The 11,010-nt window shown below is 42.5% G+C and overlaps 1 protein-coding gene across 2 annotated transcripts in view; it reads right to left on the reverse strand.

The window, feature by feature from the left end:
• The window catches only part of LOC107599011 (breast cancer anti-estrogen resistance protein 3-like), a 67,732-nt gene that overhangs the window by 32,987 nt on the left and 23,735 nt on the right, over positions 1 to 11,010 (reverse strand). For both annotated transcript variants that reach the window (XM_016290498.1, XM_016290499.1), the window contains one exon: positions 9,540 to 9,882. In XM_016290498.1, the coding sequence (XP_016145984.1) occupies positions 9,540 to 9,882 (343 nt within the window). The remainder of the gene's footprint in view (positions 1 to 9,539; positions 9,883 to 11,010) is intronic.

Here is an 11,010-nt window from a genome sequence, read left to right on the forward strand (position 1 = left end):
GAACATACCGTCCTATCCGCAAAGAGAGGGCATGCCGTGAGGACATGGCCTCAAGAAAAACATCCATCTGCATCTCTGGCTCGTTCTGTGCCAAGCCACAGCTGTATTGTGTCTCAAAGTGGTGATTTGTACCTTACAGTCTTGCCAGTCATAATTAGAAAGCTGAGGGAGGACATGTCAAGTTAGAGAGATGGACAAGCTATTATTGGGTTTCCAGAAACAGATTCATAATGCTTAAGCCACAGGAGAGAAATGGGACATTTGACATGCAACACTCCCAAAAATCAGCCACACTTTGAAAGACATAAATTAAAGGCCGTTCACAGCCAAGACGACAGGGGCAGTGAACCGATACCAGTCAGGTTCACTAGGGAGCTTAGGGAGTTTCAGTAGGAATTAAGTCCATTGATGTGATTGTTCTGATTAGTGTAAACTATGGCGAGAGTGTTCTAAGATGTGTCTTTGGTTAAGCTGTGTTGCCCCAATGAGTAAATTGGTGATTATTACCTATGACTATACCGTACAAACCTACCTTCCTATGTGTGAGGAAATTTACTTACCATTCGGGGACAAAAATGTTTAAAAATAAGGTAAAAACTGTAATTTATTTTTGTTTTATGCTTTTTTATGTTTATTTGTTTATTTGATTATTTATTTACCTCAAACTGCAAAGGTTTTCCTCCTTTATACAGATTTAGGGTGTGGATTCAATATAGTTTTATATAATGTAAATGGGTGTGTGAGAGGAAAGAGAGTGCAAAAGACTCCAACAAAAACTGTTTCACGTCACATCAGCAGAACTGTGTGGCAGAAGGAAATCCTTTGGACCACCTGGTAGTCTGGATGGAATGTTTGGGTTCCGTAGAGCTTAGCAACCCTAACGAAGTTAATATAATACTAATTATAGTTAATAATAATACCGGACGGCCCAACAAAGACCTGAGTCTGCCAGCACATGCAGAGCATTAATATCATTACTTTTATGCATTTCATGTCAACTATTCATGACCTCATTTTAAATAAATGACTACATGGAATATTTGTCCTTTTAGTTCATAAAGTAAAAAGTGCTCATGTGAGTACATGTATCTACTTATAGGTAATAGTATAATTTTGAAATTATGAAAATGATGTTGAACATCATGAAAGATAGGTGGCACTGTCTGGTGACAAAATATGCTGGTATTTTTTCTCAAATGTTTTTATATTTTGTATACTATTTTGCAATAAAATGCAAATATTATTAATTATTATTTCAAGTAAACAAGTAAATTTACTCACATGAGAGATCTTGTTACCCTGTATATTGCACAATGGAGATGTGATGACAAAGGGATGGCCGATTCATTGTGATAATAGCAGTACAACACCAGGAAATCGCTGATATCTTTCCATCAGAGATTTAAACGGTTTAATCATTTGATTGTTTGGTTTAATGTTTACCATGTGTCATTTCTATCATTTGGCAGACTGAACCAAAGATAATTTTGGCATGCTCTGAGACGAGGCCATGTAGTTATGAGGGTGTTGAGTGGATTCTGTCAACAACTAGAACCACTTTAATCAGCTTTAACAAGTAAATCAAACGGCACTGTTGCTCCTCCATCTCTTTCATCTGTCTCATTTTCTCCCTTTGTCTCTCTTTCTTTGTGTTTTTCTCTCAATCTCTATTCCAATCTGTCTCTTCAAAAATTCTTTCATCTCTCGGTCAAGCTATAAATCTACAGTCCTCACTATAACCTGTGAAGAGTTGTGTGTGTCTGTGTTAGAACAGCTGCCTCACACATGCAGGTAGTAAAGCAAAGCACTTAAATCCTTGATGTTCCATAAAAGATAAATGTTTCAGTCCTAGAAACAAAACCTACTGACATCTTGTCTCATCTGACTACTCACCTGCAGACAGACACTCAAACTGGTGAAGCATTCTGCAGCCAGATGTTTAGGAGGTTGGCATTTAATCACAATGCCATCCAAGTCTCCAACTCTGATAAATCTAATATAAGAAAAAGTCATCCAGGAGTAAGCTAGTTATTGCTTCTGGGCTGATTCAATGTAGGTCCGTGTTGATAATGAGAAGTGTCAATCCTTTTCTGTGCTGTCGGTTCCTCTCTCTCTCTTATACCTACATAGTGTTTATGTTCTACCTATTTCTTTTTCCATGTAACACGCAGAGTCGCAATAAGGTGTTGTTATGGTGACTGGGCTGCTATGAGAGGTCGTTGCTAACCTTGCTGCCAGCCCAGAGCAGCTTCTTTTGTGTGCTGTGGTCATTTTTCACCTCCCAATTCTCAGTGAGCTTTGTAGATGTGAAATAGTAGTCTAATATTAGGTAACCTTCAAATGTCAAGGGACAGATTACGGAAACCCAAACACACCCCTACGCCTCCACAGACACACAAACACACATAGTTACACTTAAAACTGTTTTTATAAAAGCCGCTATTTAGTCTGTCTACATTTCCTGAGGTGCTTCTGGTAAAAGTACTTGCTGAAGATGTTAACAGCAACTCAATTTATCAATGTTTTGTCTTATGGACTGTACACTGTTTCAGTTGTGGACACTGTTTCTCTTTGGCACTTTCCACATAAATCCTGTTTTTATTTTTTATTTTGTTTACCTGGATTCTTTTTTGTGAAACATATTAGATATGTTAGGTCAATTATCATCCAGCAAAAATAACATTGTAATTTCAACTGTTTCCAAAAAATTAAGATCACAAAATAATGTATTTTTTATTTTATTTCATCTATTGAATTAATTTTAAATTTAGCAGTAATGAGTAATTATTTATTGTTTTTCATTAACAATTCAATTATCATACTTTAATAATATTTATTTAAATTAAATATGAATTATATTTACATTTTTATTCTGTAATTTATGGGAAATATACATTTATGAAAAAAATTTGTTAATTTAACATTTAGTTTTAGGTTTGTTATGTACACTGAACAAAATTATAAATGCAACACTTCTGTTTTTGCCCCCATTTGTCATGAGTTGAACTCAAAGATCTAAGACTTTTTCTATGTACACAAAAGGCCTATTTCTCTCAAATATTGTTCACAAATCTGTCTAAATCTGTGTTAGTGAGCACTTCTCCTTTGCCGAGATAATCCATCCACCTCACAGGTGTGGCATATCAAGATTCTGATTAGACAGCATGATTATTGCACAGGTGTGCCTTAGGCTGGCCACAATAAAAGGCCACTCTAAAATGTGCAGTTTTACTGTATTGGGGGGTCCGGGGGGGTCCGAAAACCAGTCAGTATCTGGTGTGACCACCATTTGCCTCACGCAGTGCAACACATCTCCTTCGCATAGAGTTGATCAGGTTGTTGATTGTGGCCTGTGGAATGTTGGTCCACTCCTCTTCAATGGCTGTGCGAAGTTGCTGGATATTGGCAGGAACTGGAACACTCTGTTGTATACGCCGATCCAGAGCATCCCAAACATGCTCAATGGGTGACATATCCGGTGAGTATGCTGGCCATGCAAGAACTGGGATGTTTTCAGCTTCCAGGAATTGTGTACAAATCCTTGCAACATGGGGCCGTGCATTATCATGCTGCAACATGAGGTGATGGTCGTGGATGAATGGCACAACAATGGGCCTCAGGATCTCGTCAAATTATCTCTGTGCATTCAAAATGCCATCAATAAAATGCACCTGTGTTCGTTGTCCATAACAAATGCCTGCCCATACCATAACCCCACCGCCACCATGGGCCACTCGATCCACAACGCTGACATCAGCAAACCGCTCACCCACACGACGCCATCCACGCTGTCTGCCATCTGCCCTGTAGAGTGAAAACCAGGATTCATCCGTGAAGAGAACACCTCTCCAAAGTGCAAGACGGCATCGTATGTGAGCATTTGCCCACTCAAGTCGATTACTACGACGAACTGCAGTCAGGTCAAGACCCCGATGAGGACGACGAGCATGCAGATGAGCTTCCCTGAGACGGTTTCTGACAGTTTGTGCAGAAATTATTTGGTTATGCAAACCGATTGTTGCAGCAGCTGTCCGGGTGGCTGGTCTCAGACGATCTTGGAGGTGAAGATGCTGGATGTGGAGGTCCTGGGCTGGTGTGGTTACACGTGGTCTGCGGTAGTGAGGCCGGTTGGATGTACTGGCAAATTCTCTGAAGCGCCTTTGGAGATGGCTTATGGTAGAGAAATGAGCATTCAATTCATGGGCAACAGCTCTGGTGGACATTCCTGCAGTCAGCATGCCAATTGCACGCTCCCTCAAAACTTGTGACATCTGTGGCATTGTGCTGTGTGATAAAACTGCACATTTTAGAGTGGCTTTTTATTGTGGCCAGCCTAAGGCACACCTGTGCAATAATCATGCTGTCTAATCAGCATCTTGATATGCCACACCTGTGAGGTGGATGGATTATTTCGGCAAAGGAGAAGTGCTCACTAACACAGATTTAGACAGATTTGTGAACAATATTTGAGAGAAATAGGCCTTTTGTGTACATAGAAAAAGTCTTAGATCTTTGAGTTCAGCTCATGACAAATGGGGGTAAAAAAAAAATGTTGTGTTTATAATTTTGTTCAGTGTATATTATAATTCAGGCCTTATTTTGTGCCCTGTTTGTGAAAGGTGCCCTTAATCTGTAACACTGTCTACAGAGCCAGACACAGATTACTTTACTATATCTGCCAGGTCTTTTATTGAGGGCGAGCTATTACCTGTTAAGTTAGTCTGTGTAAATATGGGACAAACGCAAACTTCTTTGTTGCTGACTGTGATAAGATCAGACATCCAGTAAGGACGATACAGTTAAACAGGCCTAGAGCTATGGCAAAGACGTAGGTAGACAGTGAAAAAGAGAGACAAGACGCAGTGATGGAGACAGTCCTGGACATGAGACTGAGCCAGCAGCAGCTTGTATTTTATGATTATTATCTCAATTGTCCTATTTTCTGAAGACAGTAAAGTTCACAGGATTGAAGAGCAGTGTAAGGTGAAGATTTGGTGTCGACTGCTCTGACGGCCAACTTATTAAATCACTAGCCAAAACAAATAGGTGATATGCTACTGTAAAAAATAAAGCCGGCACATAGAGGTAACATTGGAGGTCATCTACAATATATTCAAATCAAATTACTACACACTGCACAAAATAAATCCTAGCAAGGGTAATAGCAGTTTTAGGGTGCCAAGTGATGTTGTATTCACTGTATTAGCTGTTGACAGAGTTCACCTTTGCATCCAAATCACTTCAAAGGCTATATTTTAGTCTAATTTTATTTTAGTCTAAAATTTTGCTACTTTTATACTAAAGTTATGTAATTTTTATATACCAAAAATAAGCAACCCATGTGGGGTCACAAACCCTAAGTTTAGAAACTGTTCAGTTTGATTGTTAAACAGGTGACAGTAGATTACATCTTATAACTATAATGTGGGGTGTGGTGTTTGTGTTTTGTGTCATGTTCATGTTTTCATGTCTTTTATTTTGTAATTGTCTATGCTGTCAGTGTCATGCTTCCCTTGCCCTCATGTATCTCTGCCTTGTGTATGTGTCATGTTCTGATTGGTTGTCCTAGACATGTGTCTTGTTTCCCATTGGTTTGTTCATGTCATGTGACCCTCCTTGTCTGCTATAACTAGCCATCATGTTCCCATTGTGCCCTGGTCGTGTATTGATGTTGTAACCCGCTGTCGGTGAGTGCTGTCCATGCCAAGTCAAGTCAAGTCAAGTCTGTTCTAGTCAAGTCTGTTCATGTCATGTCAAGTCAAGTCTGTTCTAGTCAAGTCTGTTCATGCCTCGTCAAGTCTGTTCATGCCTCGTCAAGTCTTCGTCTGTTTGGATTATGTTTGGATCACCTGTAAATAAACTGCACTTGGGTTCTTCACTACACTCGCCTTCAGTGGACTGAATCGTTACAGAATACACGACCACCACCATGAACCCAGCAGTTTCACGCCTCCTCTGCCTTCGTCAAGGTGATAGGCCTATAGAGGATTACGTGAGTGATTTTTGTGAACTTTGTTATCAGGTGAACTTTAACGATGTTGCTCTCAAGGACACTTTCCATTTTGGACTATCTCATGACATTTCTCAATTAATGCCACGCAATACCCCACACTGGTCACTTGAACAGTACATAGACTTTGGATTGCGCATGCTTTGCTTTGCTTTCACTGTGGGTGTCATGGAGAAGGAACATGACACTTCCCAAAGGTCTGCTAACGTCATGCCTGCTATGCCAAAGCTGCTCATATCATGTCTGCCAAACCACAGCCTGCTCACGTCATGCCTGTTACTCCAGGACCTGCTCACATCATGCCAGTTAAGTCAAAATTTACTCATGTCATGTCCACCATGTTAAAACCTGATCACGTCATGTCTGCCAAGCCAGAGTCTGCTAACGTCATGTCTGCTACCCCAGGGCCTGCTCACATCACGTCTGCCAAGCCAGAGTTTGATCACATCATGTGTCTTGTTTCCCATTGGTTTGTTCTTGTCTTGTGACCCTCTTGTTTGCTATAAGTAGCCATCATGTTCCCATAGTCATAGTCTGTTTGTGCCTCGTCAAGTCAAGTCTGTGTATCTTGTTTGGATATTGTTTGGATCACTGTAAATAAACTGCACTTGGGTTCTTCACTACACTCGCCTTCAGTGGACTGAATCGTTACAGAATACACGACCACCACCATGAACCCAGCAGTTTCACGCCTCCTCTGCCTTCGTCAAGGTGATAGGCCTATAGAGGATTACGTGAGTGATTTTTGTGAACTTTGTTATCAGGTGAACTTTAACGATGTTGCTCTCAAGGACACTTTCCATTTTGGACTATCTCATGACATTTCTCAATTAATGCCACGCAATACCCCACACTGGTCACTTGAACAGTACATAGACTTTGGATTGCGCATGCTTTGCTTTGCTTTCACTGTGGGTGTCATGGAGAAGGAACATGACACTTCCCAAAGGTCTGCTAACGTCATGCCTGCTATGCCAAAGCTGCTCATATCATGTCTGCCAAACCACAGCCTGCTCACGTCATGCCTGTTACTCCAGGACCTGCTCACATCATGCCAGTTAAGTCAAAATTTACTCATGTCATGTCCACCATGTTAAAACCTGATCACGTCATGTCTGCCAAGCCAGAGTCTGCTAACGTCATGTCTGCTACCCCAGGGCCTGCTCACGTCACGTCTGTCAAGCCAGAGCTTGCTCATGTCATGCCGGCACCTCAAGAGATTCTTCTCAACAAGGCCGCCATTGAAGAGCTTCGTTGCAGGATGGCCACCACACAAGAGTCTCTTCACAAAATGGCCGCCCTTCTAGAGTCTTGTCATGTCTCAGCTGATCTTCCAGAGTCTCGTCATGACATGGCCTCCATTTCAGAGACTGCTCACGTTAAGCCTGAGTCCCCGGCCAAGATGGCCGCCATGCCTGAGTCGGATGCGGAGCTTGGGCGAGGAATGAAAAGACTGATTGCTAGTGTGATGGACCCATCACTGATGTCAGTGAGATCGGCTGACATTCCAGTGGTCCCTACGCTCTCAAGCCCGCCAGGCATCCCACTGACTACTGCACTGCCTGTAATGGCGGTTGCCATTTTGAGTGTGTGGGCTGCACACTACGCTCCAGAGGCCTCCCCTGTCCACGAGTCTGCCTCAGAGGACTCTTCTGTCCATGAATCTGCCTCTGAGGCCTCTCCTGTCCATGAATCTGCCCCAGTGGCCTCTCCTGCCTATGAGTCTGTCCCTGAGGCCTTTCCTATCCATGAGTCTGCACCAAGGGCCTTTCCTGTACATGAATCCGCTGCAGAACCTCTAGAGGTGGCGGCATCCGCTGCAGAACCTCTAAAGGTGGCGGCATCCGCTGCAGAAACTCTAGAGGTGGCGGCATCCGCTGCAGAACCTCCTGAGGTTGTGGTGTCCGCTTCTGAACTCACTGCCTGCCCTGTCACGGGCACAGAGGCTGTTCACGAACTCACTGTCTGCCCTGTCACGGCCAAGGAGGCCGTTCATGAACTCACTGTCTGTCCTGCCACGGCCAAGGAGGCCATTCAAGAACTCTCTACTTGTTCTGTCTCAGGCAAGTGGTCTGTCCATGTCTCTGCTTCACCATGGCTTCCTGCTCTGCCGTCATTACCCGGCCGCCCTGCTCTGCCTGCACCGCCAGGGCTGCCCGTTCTGCCTGCTCCGCCATGGCTGCCCGATCTGCCTGCTCCGCCAAGGCTGCCCGATCTGCCTGCTCCGCCATGGCTCCCCGCTCTGCCTGCTCCGCTTCATGGGCCTGGCCCTCCATCCCTCCCCCAGTTACGCCTCCACCCCACCACCCTCCTGGACTTTTTGGGCGTCTGGAGCCGCCCTTAGAGGGGGGGGATATGTAATGTGGGGTTTGGGTTTTGTGTCATGTTCATGTTTTCATGTCTTTTATTTTGTAATTGTTTATGCTGTCAGTGTCATGCTTCCCTTGCCCTCATGTATCTCTGCCTTGTGTGCCTTGTGTATGTGTCATGTTCTGATTGGTTGTCCTAGTCATGTGTCTTGTTTCCCATTGGTTTGTTCATGTCATGTGACCCTCCTTGTCTGCTATAACTAGCCATCATGTTCCCATTGTGCCCTGGTCATGTATTGATGTTGTAACCCGCTGTCGGTGAGTTCTGTCCATGCCAAATCTGTTCATGTCAAGTCTGTTCATGCCTCGTCAAGTCTGTGTATCTAGTCTTCATCTGTTTGGATCACCTGTAAATAAACTGCACTTGGGTTCTTCACTACATTCGCCTTCAGTGGACTGAATCGTTACAATAACCCATTATATAATATGGCATTTAATTCATAAAACATTGTGCTAAAGGTAAACGTAATCCCACTGAGCTCCTAATTTCCCATAACTCTGTGCCCTAACCGGGCAAAACACAAGTGCTTTTATCAATTGTTGCATTGTCATGATTAGGACACCATGTAATAGTATTGTAGCATGTTTTGTAAAATGTAATCTGTTCTTGCTAATCAGTCCTATTCTATAATCTGACAATCTGCACATGAGGTGAATTTATATGTATATGAATGAGATATATAGCTATTCAGCCAATTTTGAGACATAAAAGTCTTGATCGTATTCTACTTTTAGTCAGAAAAGTGACGAATTTGGCTTGTTCATTGTCACACTGTCATTTGTTTGGTTTTAGATATACTTAGTTAAAGAACATAAGCCGTCATGAGCAGGCAGGTTAAGTTGCTGTTGTGGCAACCTTCACCTAAATCTTGACCTTAATCTTGACTATGTATTTGAAAGCAGCATTGCTCTAAGCTGGGAAAGAGCAGTATATGATTTCATGAATTGGGACTATGTTTTAAACCATATTACATGTTACTTCCTATTTACCTAAAGGGGCATTCACACTGAGACTGACAAGTCCAACGAATAGCAACACCTGAATAATTGGGTAGCTTTGAATTCTTTGCAAAAATTGTGGGGTTTTTGCAAGTGCTGTATGGCTTTGTTGCATTTGAATCACTGGGAGAGGACAGGTGTGTAGAAGTACTGTTTCTTACCTAGATGTGACACTGCTCTTTCTGTCTGAGTGGAAAGCCTGGTGTTCTTCGATAATGTTGTGTATGAGCGGTGATGGTGGCAGGCGATATCGGCCTGGGTATGGTGCTACTGATGACCCCATATTTCCATTCATCTCCCACTGCTTCACAGGGGAACCAGTGCCATTCTTCTTGCGAGGCAGGGTACCATGGATGGAGACTCCCTGGTAGCCGCTGACCGGCATCTCGGCCATGGCAGGCCGTGAGCTCAGCAGATCCATAGAAGATGCGAGTGGACACTGGCGCCCAACGTGCATGTTCCTGGGCAGACTAGAAAACCTCCCTTCTGCCATCATCCTCAGCTCTGTCAAATGGTAATAAAGACAACATTACATGAATAGTCTACAAAAAATACACATTATATGATATACAGTAAACATGTAATATTATGAAATATTATTATTATTACAGTTTAAATAATAATAATAATACTAAAATGTTTTCTGTTTTAATATTTTTTAAAATGTAATTTATTCCTTTAATGGCAAAGCTGAATTTTTAGCAGCCAGTCAGTGTCACATGATCCTTCAGAAATCATTCTAATTTGCTAAATATAGGAGATGGTCCTCACTGCAGAACACAAGATCCAGGGGGCGAGGTTGGATCCAGATCCAGCTCCTCCCACCTTACATATACCTAAACCTACCTGTCTCCACCCCCGATCCCTAAACCCACCCATCTCCACCCCCTAGATGTGGATCCAACCCCGCCCCCTGGATCTTTGTTCTGCAGTGAGGGGCTACTGAAATTTAGTGCTCGAGATTTTTTTGTCAATGTTGGAAACCGTGATACATTTTTCAAGATTCTTTGATGAATAGAATAATTTAATAGTCTTAACAGACACTTTTGATCAATTTATTATGACCTTGCTAAAACAAACATCAATAAAAAAACAACTTTTGAATACATTTATTTGTATGGTGTTTTATTTTTTTTATTTTGCTTATAATACTGGCAGTAGTCTGTGAGTCTGTGTTTAGGCTATAACTATTATTAACAACAGATATGGCAAAATACTACTGGGTGTTATTTGTTCTGACATTCTTTCAGGTGCTATCAACAGCTAGTGTTTATACGAAACCTCCTGCCATGTGTGCCCTGTGGCACAGGTAAGTTGGAAGGCATCACTGTTTGACAGACCTGTCTCCTGGCAGCAACAGAGAGAAACAATAAACAGACATCGCTCTCAAAGAGAGGGAACTCCGTTCAGTCTGACCACAAGAGGTGCAGATAAGGATCTTCCCTTGTTGTCTCCAAACGCATATTTACTTCAGCGTTCCTCAGCCACACAGAGACCACTAATTGGTGCAGTGAAAGTGGAGACTGATTTTATGGAATTATGGATGAGCTAGATTTGAAGGCATCACTCTTTCTGTTGAGTTTTCAAAGGAATAGTTAACCCCCCCCCCCCCCCCCAACATCAACATTCACT

This window comes from Sinocyclocheilus grahami, unplaced genomic scaffold (genome assembly GCF_001515645.1).
Source record: "Sinocyclocheilus grahami isolate Dianchi unplaced genomic scaffold, SAMN03320097.WGS_v1.1 scaffold259.1, whole genome shotgun sequence".
Taxonomy (NCBI): Eukaryota; Metazoa; Chordata; class Actinopteri; order Cypriniformes; family Cyprinidae; genus Sinocyclocheilus; species Sinocyclocheilus grahami.